The sequence below is a fragment of the Lithobates pipiens genome, unplaced genomic scaffold (genome assembly GCF_037356315.1).
Source record: "Lithobates pipiens isolate NorthernLeopardFrog02 unplaced genomic scaffold, aLitPip1_a1.2 Scaffold_19, whole genome shotgun sequence".
Taxonomy (NCBI): domain Eukaryota; kingdom Metazoa; phylum Chordata; class Amphibia; order Anura; family Ranidae; genus Lithobates; species Lithobates pipiens.
The window spans coordinates 551,955,595-551,971,469 of record NW_027507764.1 but is presented as its reverse complement, the minus strand read 5'-3'; the positions used below and the strand labels follow the sequence as shown (position 1 = coordinate 551,971,469).

Sequence of the window (15,875 nt, the reverse complement as noted above, 5' to 3'; positions counted from 1 at the left end):
TCATTGCTCTTTTTACCGGCCTACAGATCTTTTGCTACCCTATCTTTGTTGTTGTGCTATTGGAAGCCAAATAAATTTCCTGAGCCAACTGAGTCATAGCTAAAGCTAGCCATATATGGATCTAAATGTGGCCGGTTCAGCAGGGATCAGACAAATATTGATCCATGTACGGTCAGGGTGGTTGTACAGAAGCCGATCTACTGGCAGTGCTGATCAGTGTATTCCAATGACAGTGGAGCGTTCCTGCTGTCAGAATACAAACGCACAGGTGGAAGGATTCTCCCATCCACCTCGAATGTGTGGAAGGAGGAAGCAAGTCATTTTTTTGGGTCGAAGTATGGCCCGTTATGGCACCAATGGCTTTTATCCCTTGTGAGTGGGGTATGTTTCTCTCAGTCTCTCAGAAGAAAGGAAGGCCTTGCATATTCAGCTAGCTCTTTAGTGAAGTGCTTGAAGTGTCCTCACAAGCAGGGTGATGTAAAGTATACTTGTGGTGTCCTGACAAGCAGGAGGAACACTGATGCTGTTCATCAAAGAGTAAATGTAGCACAAAATTCTCTTACAAGTTCAGTCAGATAAACAAGAAAACTGTGTCTGCATGCAGTGTCCTTTGTTATAAGAAGATGGGCAAGTGCCCGCTTACCAATCCCAGTGACCCGTGATAAAGAAGTGTTGGGTGAAGGCTCCACAGCAGGCCTCTGCAGAGTCTGGCTCAAGGGATGGCACTCGAATGGTCTGAATATCTGAATCTCTCTTATATTTGCTATATAGACAAACTTTTTCAGATCACACGATCAGCTTTCTAAGGGTTTGGGTACATGGGCTTAGTTGTTGTCTTCAGAGTTGCTTTTTATGGGGCAGAAGCAAACAGATGCACAAATAACTTACACAAGGTAGCCCAACTGCCAAGTTTATGAAGATTCTCAGGGACAGGCTAGACTGAGTGTTGGTAGCATTAGCTAATCGCTAATATTACAGTGTTCTAATGACTAGACCAAAATAAAGCTCATTAGAGACTTTGCAAGTTCACTTGTCTTGCCTATGTAGAACAAAGCTTGTAGCCAATAACAAAAATTAACTGATCATAAAGCTAATCTATTTAAGCCTGAATTCTGAACTGTTGACATTGTCAGTTGGCTTAATTTTGCCTGTCATTTGATAAGCCTGTTTTTAAGGTGACATTCTAATTATATTAGTATTTAATTTAGCAGTGCAAAGGGTTAGTCTGTTTCAACAGTTTGGTAAGACTTTGTAAGTCCTGATATGGAGATCATTTTGTCCTTTTGGGGGTATTGCCATCAGTGGGGTTCCCTATATATTACGAGGTACAGATTTATTTGTTGTATACAACACCTAAATGAAAATTAGATTTAGTAATGGCTTTGCCTTCTTTTGTGGTGTCTGAACATACCTTTGGTAGCCTCCAAAACCATGCTACTACAGCCATTCTGATGGACCCAATGGTCCTGATGAGCAAACCTCTGGCACTTCCTCTTCCTGGCACGAGTCTCTTGGCCATTGAGTCAACCTATATTAGCAAGGTCTAGTAAGAATGTGTGGCTTGTGTGAGGAAGCAGCAAAGCTCCAGCATTGCCAGAGGTCAGAGCTTTGCTGATGAGAATTTGTTTTGGCTTGGTCATAGAGGTGCTCAAAGTATCTGCAGGCAGGGTCATTTTTTAAGGTGTTGTCAAAAGTGACATCTGGACAGCAGCATATCATTTTATACACTAAGCCTGAATGTAATTTTACATTACCCTAGCCTCTTGTATGTTTTATATAATCTTATATAAAGTGTTATCTCCGCAAACATATATTTTTTTTTTCCCACACAGATAACGGTAAAACACTGACTTATTTCAATTATGACAATAAGGCACAGTTTCAGACTATTACCTTTGAAGGACCCGAGGTCAGAAAAATATTCCATGGCAGCTTTCATAAGGTGAGTTATGTAATGTGCATAGCATTGCATATAAATGATATCATATAGATGTAAAACTTGGGAGAGTAGTGTTATGACTGTAAGCTGCAAATATTTGGCATGAACCCTATTGGTCTCTTCTGACCAAGCAGAGATGTGCATTGTTCTACCTAGGTAGAACAGTGATGGGAATACTAGGCATTCACATCACATCACATCAAGTCAAGTAAATGAGTGAGCATCTATATTACATTGTGAAAGTGTGAGGCCCTGCCACTGTATAAATGTAGGGAAAGGGGACACATGGTTTGCATGAATGCGAAGTGCGGGACACAAGAATATCAGTTTTGAGTGGAGAAAACAGTTTTTACAGCTTTCCTGGTGTTTTGGTATTCTGGGCTTGGGTTTCGGAGTTTGGTCATTTCTAAGCCCTTGTACACACGGTCGGAGATTCCGACAACCAAATCCGTCGGAGTAATTCCGACGGATTAATTTTGGAAGAGGTTCGGAAGTGATGTTGCATACACACGGTCGGACTAAGTTGTCGGAAAATCCGATTGTACATAACGTGATGACTTTATTTCGTTACGGCGGGACTACGTTCAGGCTAGTAGCCAATAGCTTTGGTCTAGGAATTTGATCTGAGCATGCGTGGCACTTTGTCCGTCGGAGTAGGCTACACATGAGCGGAGTATGTCCGATTGGAGCATTTTGTCGGAAAATTTTACCGGCAAGTTGGAAAAATTGGTCCGTCGGATATTCCGACGGAAACAGTCCGATGCAGACCACACACAGTTGGAATATCCGACAAAACGGTCTGATAAGAAACATTCCGACGTAATCTCTGACCGTGTGTACAAGGGCTAAGAGTTTTGGGAGGAAGAAAAGCCTAGTGTCCAGGTCCTGCAGGAGTATGACAATAGTACAGGTGCACACGGCCTTTATAATGAAGAACTTGGGCATAGTTCACAGCTCCCTTTAGTAGACAGGTGTGCTCCTCTCAAGAGACAGCACTCTATGCTGGAGAAGAAATTCCATGACCACCAGGCTGTGTGGGTTAAGGCGGCTAAACGAGTCTGGAAGACAGAGAGCCAGGATGATTAGGTGAACCCAGGGATCTGAGGGAATTTGGAGGTCTCAGAGGAGTGAGAGAGCCTGGGGTTTGAGAAGAATCCCTATCAAGAGGCCAAGGAGTTGCCCCATGCAGCAGTGTTTTTTATCTGAATTAACCAGGGGAGCTAGGAGTGTTAAGAGAGCTGGAAGAGCTGGGAAGGCTGAATGAACACAAAAAAACGATGTAAGGTTAAGGCCTGAAGAGGGAACCAGGTGGCTCTGTATTTTCTTTACTTGTTTTGAGTATGAAAATCCCCTGCGTGGGCTACTGTTTTTGTGGAACTTTGATTTTGTTCAATAAAAGCGGGCCAAGAAGCCATAAAACCACATTTTTGACTAGCATGGACTCACTAAAATTGCTTGTAACTTTGAGCTAAACAACCCCTAATATCACAATATATATATTTTATATATTTAGCATCTACCTATTTTAGTAGCATAATCCTATTTTAGTATCTCTTTAAACTATGTTTTACTTTTCTCTGTGTCAGGTACATATTATAGTTACCAAGACAAATGCTAAGCTAATCATCGACTGCAAACAAGTTGCAGAAAAGCCAATAAACACTGCCGGAAATATCACAGTAGATGGTCTAGAAGTCCTAGGTCGGATGGTGAGATCCCGAGGACCCAAAGACAATTCTGCTCCAGTAAGTACAAACAGGGCCCTACTTTGTTAATGCTTCCCAAAAATTAGAGATACCCAGTAAATAGCTGGGAGTACAATCGGCCATTCATTGGCGAACCCACTCAGCACATTCCTGCGGTACAACTTACCCCGTTAGGCAATAAATTTACATTTATTACATTTTTCTATTATCCTACCACAGAATGGAGAGCAAGTGTTAATGCAAATACTCCTTACATATATGGGGGGATAAAAATAATTGATTATCGGAGGGCCAAGAACAAAAAAGCTTTCTACATAGTGCTTTATATTGTAATAAGGACAAGGAAAGGGGATATAGAGACAAAGTGTGTGGCGTCTGTCCAATAACAGCCAACAGAATCAACACAATGAAGAATTTGTATTAAAGGGTTCTATTGTTTGTAGTGGGAAAGGAAGTTTTGTGTTTGTGTGACAGTCTTACAAGAATTATTGGTTTACAAAGCTGCCTACGTACTGAAAAATGCTAAGTGAAGCTAACTGAAGGATTGATGTTAGGAGCTGTGTAATAAATGTTTATTAAATCAGTAAATCATATAATTGGTTTTATTGCACAAGAGAGGGAATTACATTACATGGGTTCTTAAGTTGATGGGGTTTTTTTCAAATAAGAGGCTAAACATATTTTGTAAAAAAAAACAAAAATTGTGAACAGGCAGTTTTTTTATTGCAGAACAGATATGCAATATCTCTTTTGCAATTAAATACATTTTAGTTTGTTACGCTTTAAACTTTTCATTACCATACTGTAGGTCACTAAAGCCTAGATGCCTTGTACAAATGTACAGTGTATGTCTAGGTTCACACTATGCTGGTTCCATGGTGGCCGCGTTTTTGTACCGCCACAGCAGCCTATTCATTTGAGTCTTTAAATAATGACATCCTGGTATTGTAAGTATTTCTCGGGTGTTGACTGCAGCATGCAATACCTCTACTATCCAGAGAATCCTGGGAGCTTTGATAACATCCCTGGGCCTGAGGCAGTTCAACTGAACAATCTCCAACCTGTAATTCTTAGGTACTAACTGATGTTTAATGTCTAATTTGCATTTCCTGTTTTTTATCTCAGTTTCAGCTGCAGATGTTTGACATTGTGTGTACATCAACCTGGGCCAATCGTGACAAATGCTGCGAACTTCCGGAATTGGTGAGTATATAATATCTCTTTCTTTCCTCTGAATATGGGCAGATTGTACTGTCCATCCTTGCTTATTATTGATAAGGGGTTCATCTCTTCTATGTTGGTGGATCAATATCTCTATTTGTTGGCCTCATATGTCATCATGGGTAGACTTCCAGCAGACAAGGTTGACTTCCAGCAGACAAGGTCTACAATGATCTTGATTTGCCATCATCCAGTGTGTGTATTGGCCACCATTGGGTTTGTTGTTTCAAACAAATACAGTTTATTATTGAATTCAGATTCTGGGGAACATCCTGAATGTCAGTGAATCCCCAGAACTTTGTTAGTGGTGCCCAATACACGCACTGGATGATGGCAAATCAAGATCATTGTAGACCTTGTCTGCTGGAAATCCACCTGTAAAGTCCTTTTGGCCAATGCGTTTTTTTTTTGTCATAACTGATGGTTGTGTTCATGTGGCTTTCTGGGATTCAGGGTTAGCTCCCATAGGCTGTAAATACAGGAAACCATCCACCTGCCATGTTTCTTCAACCATTACATGCCAAATTTTAATTGTCAAGTCTATGGAGTTTGGTCTTAAGGGGTTCCAGCAGACAAGGTCTACAGTAATCTTGATTTTCCATCCTCCAGTGCATGTATTGATCAATTAATCAACTTGGGTATATTCAGCCTGCCCATACATGATTAAAACCATCTATGGCTGGCTTTAGACTGGGAAAGGGAAGGACAGCAATAGGAGCCAATCAGATGTCCCATATCTACATGTGCTGATAAGGAACATCCTGAGAGATAGAGGGAGCAGAGAGATGACCTCATCAATCTGTCCCTGGTCTTTCTCTGTCCTAACTGTGTTGCTGAACTGCAGCAGAGAGGTCTTAAAGCTCATCTGTCTGGGCTGTCTATCAGAGCTGTGTAAATCTCAGAACTAAATGGACAAAAATACAAATCTTTTGGTAAGTAAAACAAGTCCCATATACTGTATAGTATGTACAGCATGTCAATGGTGTATTTATCTGCTCTGCGGAAGTTTGTCTTTATACATACTTGTACCAGCTGGGCGCAATAGGTGATCTTAGTCTTAAGCTGAACATTCACCAGTAGAATTTCATTCATATTCAAATTCATAAAAATTATTTGTCAGAGCATTTAATAGTACCATTATGCACTTGACAAATTTTGTATGAAAACACCCAAAATTTTTGTTTGATTGCCATACCAATCTTTTACATTTCAGGATAGACATGCACATTACAATACCGCAAGTATGATTTTTCTCAAAGGAAAGTCACATTTACAGTTAGAATTTTGTCACTTCAACAAAAAAATCCCACTTACATTGAAAATGATCATCAATCAAATCCTCAGTTCGACCCCATTTATTTAAAAAAATTGAAAGCTTCCAAAAACAAATTTTTCCAAATGAAATTCTCCTGGTGTATGGCTAGCTTTAATACTCACCTGTCAACTACATATCGCTGACTAAATTGCCCAGCCGTTGTTTTCCTGGCCAGTTTCATGCATGCTCCTTGCAATCCTATTCATTCCTATAGAGAATCAGTCTGGAGTCTGGACTCTGCCAGGAAGAATTTTCACAGGCACCTGAGCGATCTGAAAAGGGATGGTCGGCACTTAGGATGACATCCAAAATAGTATTCCTTTATTAAATACAAAGCTATAAAACAGCCTATGCGTTTCGGACATTAGTCCTTAGTCATGGCACCTGAGCAGTCTGGTCATTGATATTTAGCTGAGTACTGGGAGGGTTGGGATGCTCTGATATAAGTGGAATTGCACTCAAGGTTACAATTTATAGGAAGTCTGTGCTGGGGGAAATGTAGGTGCTGCCATTGGCTGACCTTCTACTGAAAATACAAGTTACTTGGCTGTGTCTAGGTTTGTTGCTTACTGAAGTGCTGACCTGGAACAAACATGCACATCAGGAAAATCAGAGTGTCAAGACTCTATATGTGCATACTTGTCCTAAGTCATTGACTCCGAAAGTGTTTAGGTCTTTGGATTAGTAGGAGAGCCAGACAACTAGAATTTTTAGTTTATACCCCAATGCTTGGTATGAGTGGAGGAGTTCCATGCCACTAATGCTAATCACAGGGCTTGTCTTGTGTTTGGGAGCTCAACACTTCTATAAATAGACAATAATACTTAGTCACAGAGCTTGGCATGAATGAGGATGCTCGCTCTACTTGTGTATAGACTATACCACTAACACTAATCATAGGACTAGGTCTACAAGGAATAACTTACCCATCTGTGACTGGACTATACTGTCCATCAACAATGTGAAGGAGGGATGTTGAAGGGCAAGAAGGTGGGTCTAGTCACAGGGTTTTGTCTTAGTGGGCAATCCCAACCAATCTGTTACTGGATTATACCACCAACGTTATGGGGAGGGATGTCACAGGGCAGGTCAAGAACATACAGCTAGTCACAGAGCTTAGTCTGAATGAATATTCACAGAAGTACACATTTGTCAGATATGCCTAAGTGAGTTAATGTGTGACTCCACTATCAATGGCTTGGTCCGAGTGAGTGAGGGAGCTCGCTACACCTTTGAAAATACTATACCACTGACATTAATCACAAGACTTAAGGGAATAGCTCACTTATCTATGGCTGGACTATACCATCCACAATTAGGGGGTTGGTGTTTTAGGCCAAGAAAATGGGACTAGTTACCAGACTTGGTCTAAAGGTTGGAGCTCACTTGTCCACTTGTGGTGACTTTACCACCAAAAATGTAGGGGAAGAGGGCTGTAGGGGAAGAGTGCTGTAGGTCTTCGGATACATCACAGGACAGAGAAATACGATAGTCATCTTCTGTAAATGAGCTACATTCATAATTTAGCTATTTCTATATTACAATTTTTCAGTTGTATTCATGTACATACTTACGGGTTACATTTCTGTTTTCCCTTACAGAGAGATGAAGCCACCTGTCCTCCTCTTCCAAATTCCTGCTCCTGCGAGCAGGAGAACAAAGGATTACCAGGGCCCCCAGGACCTCCGGTATGATGAGTCACTGATTGTGCTCAGACATGCAAATGGTGGTAGCGCTGGGACTTGCTCTAGTGCTGAAGTTACAATTCAATATGTATAAGACATGGCAGGTTCCATTGTCTGTGTATCACTGTGTAGCTGTAGTGTTATTACACCTGGGCTCTAGACTTTCTACATGTTTAAAAGCTGCCTCTTTTCTTGTCTATACTGACTTGCCAAATGAAATAACAGATGAAGAGGAACTTGGAAACCCTTCTGACATTTCCACATCTTCACTGTGTTACAAATTGAAAATATGCAACTTATGCAGAATAAACTAAGCAAGCAGGGAACAGGTCCAACTATTACTAGGCCTGTGTGATTTAAATTAAAGGCCAAAACTGAAAGTGGAAGGTTCAGTAAAGCGGTCCATAGGCACACAAGTGAAGTTGCATAGTGCAGATTTGTCTCTCCATAGTGATGACCAAAATAAATGCTGAACCTCCCTTATCACGTGGGTTATAAGCAACTATAGGAGAGCCACATACATAAAGGTTTTAACCCTTTAAAGTCCACAGTTTTCAATAAGTTACCGTGACTCAAAATGTGCACTACCAAACGGTGGAGCAGAATGTTAAAGGGTTAATGTCTTCCGGTTGAACTTGATGGACATTCCTTTATCAGCCTGACTAACAGCCTGACTAACTGACTTCAAGCCAGATATAAAGGCAGAATATTAGAAGAGATGTCTTTATATTAGTACATTATAGCATCTTTGCCAAGAGGACTATATGATAAGTAGACACTGTTAAATTTGGGTTTTATGGCAAGAAACTTAATTTGGGGAACCTCATGCTACATACAGGCATACCCCGCTGTAAGTTTAATCACTTTACGTACACTCGCGAGTACAAACATACCTGCAAGTGTACAGGAAGTGGCTCGCAAGTACAGACATTCCTGCGCCACGCAGCTGCAGCATGGCCTGGAAGGGGCAGAGCTACCGCCTGGAGATGTCGCCAGTGAAGAGGCTGCAAGTGAAGAGGTAAAGTTCCCGCCAGCCAGCCCAGAGTTGCCGGCCAGCCCAGAGTTGCCTTCCAAGTGCCAGCCATGCCAACCAGCCAGCCCAGAGTTGCCCTCCAGCCCAGAGTTCAAACATGCTGTGCCTTCTGTCTTTCGCCCTGTCTGTGTAAGGTAGGACAGGAATGGGGATGATGTGCAGGGGGGGGGGACATTAATGGGGTTGCTGAGGACAGTAACGGGGAGGATCTGGACAGTAATGGGGGGCTCAGGATAGTAATGGGGGGCTGCAGACAGTAAAGGAGGGCTCAGGACAGTAATGAGGAGGGAACTGAGGACATTAATGGGGTCATTAAAAACAGTAATTGGCCAGCTGAGGACAGTAATGGGGGGCTAAGGACAATAATGGGGGGGGGGGGGCTGAGCACAGTAATAGGGGTGTTAAGGACATTAATGGAGTTGCTGAGGACAGTAATGAGGTCACTAAGGACAGCAATGGGTGGCTAAGGACAGTAATGCGGGCCTAAAGACAGTAATGAGGAGCTGAGGACAGTAATGAGGTTGCTTAGGACAGTAATGGGGGGCTAAGGACAGTAATGGGGGGCTGAGGACAGTGCGGGGTGCTGAAGGGAGTAATGCGAGGGATGAGGACAATAATGGGTGAGGGGCTGAGGACAGTAATTTGAGGGGGGGGGGGCTGAGGAGAGTAATGTGAAGGGGAATGACTGTGATGTGAAAGGGGGCTGAGGATGCTAATGTAAAAACAGGATTTTGATATGATGCTCAATTCAGATCTGTGCATGCAGGTTTCCATGCGTATGTCACAGGTAGAGCAGCCCATTAATTTTAATGAGCTGCCCTACCCATGAGAAACGCAAAGAAAGAAGTCCTAAATTTTTTTTTAAATCTCAACACATCAAGCTGCATGGGCTTTGGTGCATGCAAAAATGTGGCAGGGGTGCCATTAAGTTGGCATTAATGCCACCCCCATGCATCTGCTAAAGCATGTTTCTTTGTGGGTCAGCTATGCATGTGATTTCACGCAGGTTCCCCAGCCACAGAGATGTGAACCTAGTCTAATGCCGACCATACACAGTTCGAATTTTGAAATAATTTTCTTTCGAAAATCGTATCTAAGAATTTTCGTACGAATTTCGCACCATTAGTGGGCTGCAGCAACAGCCAATTTTCGTGCAGCAATCAAATTTGAAGAATCAGACATTTTGGAATTTTTTTGAAAAATGAACGATTTTCTAATTAATGATGGGAGAATCGTGCGAGAAATGTAATAAGAAAAAAATGTGCATGTGCAAGAAAAGAAAATTTACGGGGAGAAAATAAGATTCCCGGCCACGGAAATTCTTTTCTGTAGCAACTTCGAATTTCGAAAATCAATGGTGGCACCATCGGATCACAAAAAACAAACTTTCTGATTTTAAAAAGAAAATTTGTACAAAATTCAACCATATGGCCTGCATAAGAGGAGAGGGTTCTGTGATTTAGAGAGGGTTCTGTGATTTGAAGGATCAAAGTCATACCACAAATATGTGATTCGTACCTCTGCTATTAGCATATTTTACTGACTGGACCTCTGTGAATTTTAATTCAAGACCCCTGGCCTTAACAATTTGTCGTCTTTATTTACAGTAACCAAATTTCATGTATTTTTGAAAATTGGAAACTAGCTGCTGCTAATTTTTCTGCCTCTTCCTGCTTCTTAAACCAGTACCTGTGGTGTTGAGGCTAAGGCTGAACACAGGATAACCACTTAAAAATGAAAGTGTATGTCGACCCAAAAACATTTGTTTTTTACTATTTTTATTAAAGTAAAAAGAATTAGAATTCCTTTTTGGGTTTTTACTGCTTTCCAGGGCTGGACATATACTGTAAGGGTCTTCTATACCAGTGGTTCTCAACCCTGTCCTCAAGTACCCCCAACAGGCCATGTTTGCAGGTTTTTCTTTATCTTGCACAAGTGCTTTCAATCCGAGTCAATGTCTTGGTATTTTGGACATCTATTTTATCTAAGAGAAATTCCCAAAACATGGCCTGTTGGTGGTACTTGAGGACAGGGTTGAGAACCACAGTTTTCTACCATCAATTGGTTTTGGTGTGGTAGCCTTGATTCATGGATCCAAAAGAATAGACAGGACTGGTCTTTTAGGCGCGGTATTGCTAAGGTAAGGCTATGATCAGGAAGCTCAGGATAGTCTTTAAAAGGGTTGAGGAAGGGCTTAAAGTGCATCTAAAGCTTTTTACATTTTCAATTGGGTGGGGAAGAGTTTGAAGCTTTATCAGTTGTTTATTGCTTTTTGTGCTGCCAATAGGGAGAATCACCCTTCTCCAAAATCCAAAATGTTGCCACCAGATCCATAATAGTGGGGAAATCTTTAAATGTGGACACTTGTTCTGGTTTCCCTTACTATGCATAGGTTTATTCTTTTCTCTATTCTATTCTGACTTGTTTTGCCTTTGAGACAGGAAGTGAGAAAAGTGACAGGAAGTGAGAGAAGATACACCCCCCCCCAATCAGAAAGCAAAAAAATTTGGCAAGGATTTTAACAGTTCCATAACATCTCCAAAAAAATATACATATAATAATATATATATATTAATTTAAAGATCTGACAGTTTGACTTTTACAGTGTTGGAAGTAGTAGAGTTCTCCAATTAGAGAATCCAGTGAACGATCTTAATGATATTTCACCTTTATCTATTTCTTCTGGTAAGTCTCTTATTATGTTTCTAACTCTTTTTAGGGTGGTGGTGGTATGAGAGGACAAAAAGGATCACAGGGAGAAAAAGGGCCACCGGTAAGTGTTTTTAGTTATTAATTCATATTTCTATGATTATTTTTCTTCTCTATTTATTACAGGTACTTATATAGCGCCGTCAATTTATGCAGCGCTTTACACACACACACACACATATATATATATATATATATATTGTACATTTACATCAGTCCCTGCCCTCAAGAAGCTTACAATCTTAGGTCCCTAACTCGCATTCATACATACACATAATAGGACTAACTTAAACAGGAGCTAATTGACCTGTCAAGACATCTTTGGTGTGTGGGAGGAAACCCACACAGGCACAGGGAGAACATGCAATCTCCAGGCAGGTAGTGTCATGATTGGGATTTGAACAAACAATCCTAGTGCTGCTAGATGGACGTGCTAACCACTTAGTCACTATGTTGCCCAAGTATTCAAAATTACCATTCATATTTATTCCATTTTTATAGGGGTCAGACGGCCCACCAGGCCCATCAGGCCCACCAGGAGTTCAGGGTCAACCCGGACCGCAGGGACCAAGTGGACATTCCATTCAAGGACCACCAGTAAGATTATTTCTGTCTTCTTTATTGAACTAAGCTTCTGGAGAATGTTAATGAGCATGTGCACAAAGAAACAGAGAAGTCCTGTGCCACAGAGGACAGAGTCTAGTAGTTGGGTTAACTACAGAATGGAGCAGACACCAGTCAAAGATGATTATTTTCCTAAAATGATGTGTTACTGGCCTTCTGAAAGTGGCTCTTTCACTAAAGTACATATTTTAAATGAAGACATACCTGTAAAAGAAGTCAGTAGGTACTACCTTTTCTGCTGCCTGTGCTGCAGGTAAACTGACACTTCCAGGGGCATTGATCTCCCAGGTCCCCCCACCAGCTCTCGCCTCTCACTGGTTCCTCCCGTTGACCTCCACATCACTGTTGAATACTGTAGTGGTCAATAGGACTAACTAGGAAGAACTGGGAAACTAGGGGACCCAAAATACTGCCAAAAATTAAGATTTCTCAGCATTGAGGTGGAGTTTAGTGATGAGAGCAATAGAAAAAGGTGATTTTCTGGCTTCTTTGAAAAGTACTCCTTAATTTAAAATCTGTACTATAAAAACAGGGGTGCTTTAGGAAGTCCAATAATACCTTGATTTAAGAAAGTAATGTCAAAGTTGTAGCTGGGCCCTCTGGACATCCACCGAGCCCTAGGTTCCTGCCTGTCAGTCTTTTCTTTTGCGCCATCTATGTCCAACTGGGGAGATTTCCCATCACGTTACTGTTCCACTAGAGCAGAGGTCTCAAAACTGCAGCCCGAGGGCTGAATAAGGCCCCTTGCTTGCCTTTATCTGGCCCTTGGTGTACTATCCCTCCCACTGATACGAGACAGTATTCTGCCATCTGACACTGACAACGGAGCACCATTTCTCCCACTGACACCACTAATGGGGCACTATTCCTCCCTATGATATCAATGATGGGGCACTATTCCTTCCACGTATACCAGGAAAATTTCCACTTCCGCTGGCCAAAGTCCAGCCCCCCTAGAGTCTGAAAGACAATAAACTGGACCTTTGTTTAGAATGTTTGGAGACCCCTGCACTAGGGGATTTCCCTTCCTATTTTGAAGACAACTCAAAATGCTACATTTCATGTCACTTTCTGCCCAAGTGACAATGGTTACCAGGACAAATAGAGTGACTCTCCCTAGTGGGCACACAGATAGCAATACAATTTTACAGGTATTCTATCTCTCACAATTGTATCCAAAACTAAAAAACATTTTACATGTTCAGTATAGATGTGTCATATTTACCCTTACTAAAGCATACAGTAATATCCTAGATGGGATGAAGTATGACAGAGAAATTCAGTATTTTACGCTATATTGCAGAATTAGGAAAGTGGAAGGCATTTTGTGTAATCTTCACTGTTATATATGTAGCCTAGGATGAAGTATTTCTAACCTAAGGCTGAAATGAGTGTAGCATGGTTAAGCCTTCTTACAACAGAAGGTATTCATATATATAATTTCATAACATATCCCAAAAATAAGAGGATTATTCCTCATTTCAGGACAGTGAGCTATGTCATGCAAATCATATCTTTATGTCCCAGTAGTCAATTGCATATCCAGAAGTGCTGGCATAAAGCAAGGATACAGCCTATTATATAGCCATTTGTTCCAAACTGCATATTTCTGTCTATTTGGCCATCATCAGTATAGTTTATGGAAATCATGTCTTCTATGGAGCGGGACTTGGGATGGGAAAGTATAACCCTATGGTAGGAAGGGACTAAAGAAATAAAATAGCCCTCAAATTGAATAAGTGTGTAGCCTCGGTAGTCTTCTCATAACAAATGATATTTACAGGGCTCATTTCATTGCATATTTCAAAAATAGGAGGGTTATTCTCCATTTCGGGATAGTGAGTAGAGCCAGGCCAGTCATTTCTTTTTGCAGAATGTGAGTTCAATTCATATGAAAACAAATCTCTGTTTAGATGTGCTGGATCACTAAAATTCTTCAGCACAGTGTCACCAATGAAGTTAGAGGTTTACCATACTGTTATAACTCTATGACTTTATATAACTATTAACAAGATTTTCTCTGTTTTTAGGGTTCTCCTGGTTTAAAAGGAGATAAAGGAGATGCTGGAATGCAAGGAAATCAGGTTACCTGCTGTGATAATTTATATTATAAATGCATTATTATTCTGCTGGGAGATATAATGTCTAAACTGTAAAAACTATATAGACAAAAGATTGTGGACACCTGACCGTCCCTTTTACACTGTATGGCCAAAAGTATGTGGACTTCTCTCCAAATGTTAGAGTTCTTTTGTTTCCAGTAAATGGTACTGTTAATGCTACAATATAGATAGACAATTTAGACAATTATGCTTTTCCACACTTATGGCAACAGTTTGGAGAAAGCCCTTTTCTGTTCCTATGTGCCCCTGTGTAACGAGCTCTGTGCAGACATGGTTTGGTGAGTTTGGTGTGGAGGAACTCAAGTGGCCTATCCAGGGCTCTGGTCTCAACCCCGCTGAATTCCTTTGGTATGAACTGATATGCTGATTGAGAACTAGGTCTTTTAATCCAACATTGGTATTTGACCTCACAAATTCCCATAGACGCACTCCAAAGTTTTGTGGAAAACCTCCCCGGAAGAGTGTGCGCTAAAATGTGCAAAAAAAAAAAAAAGTGCAATAAGGAGGAGATTAGGGCAACGCCACATTAATCCTATGGTTTTGGAATGAGGTGTCCAGCAAGCTCATGTAGATGTGATAGTCAGTTGTCTACAAACTGTTGTCCATATAGCATAAGTAATAAGAGATTACTTCTTCTCTGCCCTATGCACTTGTCAGAATCTATCAAGGTTTGCTGGCCACTTTTAGTTTTGCTAATGCCGCGTACATACGACCGGACTTTTCGACGGACTAGGTCGGACGGTTCTCCAATGGACTTCGGCGGAATCCAAGGACTTTTGTCGAATGAATGGACTTGGAAACAAACAGTTTTTCAAATTTTTTCCCTGAATCCACCGGATTCAAAAGTGATGACGTACGTCCGGACTAGAATAAGGAACTAAGGTTCATAGCCAGTACTAGCGTTGGTTTTTGTCCGTCAGACTAGCATACACACGAGCGGATTTCTCCATTGGAACTGGGTCCGGTGGAGTTCCAGCGAAAAAATTTGAAACATGTTCTGTTTCTAAAGTCCATTAGATTTTTGGACAGCAAAGGTCCGATGGAGCCCACACACGATCGAATTGTCCCACGGATTTGTTCCATCTGACCTTTGCTGTCGAAAAGTCCGGTCGTATGTACGCGGCATAAGGCTGAACGTAGGGCTGTTTAACAATGCTGCATAGTGATACAGTACTCACACTGAAGAAGTAAAATGGAACATTTTCTCAATACGTAAGTGACAGGGACTTGGTATGAAGTAATCTTGTTATTGTAACTGTGAAAAGCTGGGGTGCTGTTAGGGCTTGCTGTTTGGATTCTCTAAGAATTCACTGATATCACTTTATTGTCTAACAAGACAAAATTGTATGTATAAATGTCAAAACATATGTTTTTTTTTCTTGTAGGGAGTTCCTGGCACAACAGGGTCTCCTGGAATGGAAGGACCCGTGGGGCAAAGGGTGAGCTATTGCATGAACAAACATGAACAATTTATTAATTACAGTGTAGTGAGTTTATCACATGTGAAGTAATATTATAGA

The 15,875-nt window shown here is 41.1% G+C and overlaps 1 protein-coding gene across 3 annotated transcripts in view; it reads left to right on the top strand.

Annotated features, from left to right (window-relative positions):
• COL14A1 (collagen type XIV alpha 1 chain) overlaps positions 1–15,875 on the top strand; it is a 258,472-nt gene that overhangs the window by 192,192 nt on the left and 50,405 nt on the right. For all 3 annotated transcript variants that reach the window (XM_077493283.1, XM_077493281.1, XM_077493282.1), the window contains 8 exons: positions 1,833–1,942; positions 3,526–3,684; positions 4,771–4,848; positions 7,783–7,869; positions 11,619–11,672; positions 12,110–12,205; positions 14,263–14,316; positions 15,741–15,794. In XM_077493283.1, coding sequence (XP_077349409.1) covers positions 1,833–1,942; positions 3,526–3,684; positions 4,771–4,848; positions 7,783–7,869; positions 11,619–11,672; positions 12,110–12,205; positions 14,263–14,316; positions 15,741–15,794 — 692 coding nt within the window. The remainder of the gene's footprint in view (positions 1–1,832; positions 1,943–3,525; positions 3,685–4,770; positions 4,849–7,782; positions 7,870–11,618; positions 11,673–12,109; positions 12,206–14,262; positions 14,317–15,740; positions 15,795–15,875) is intronic.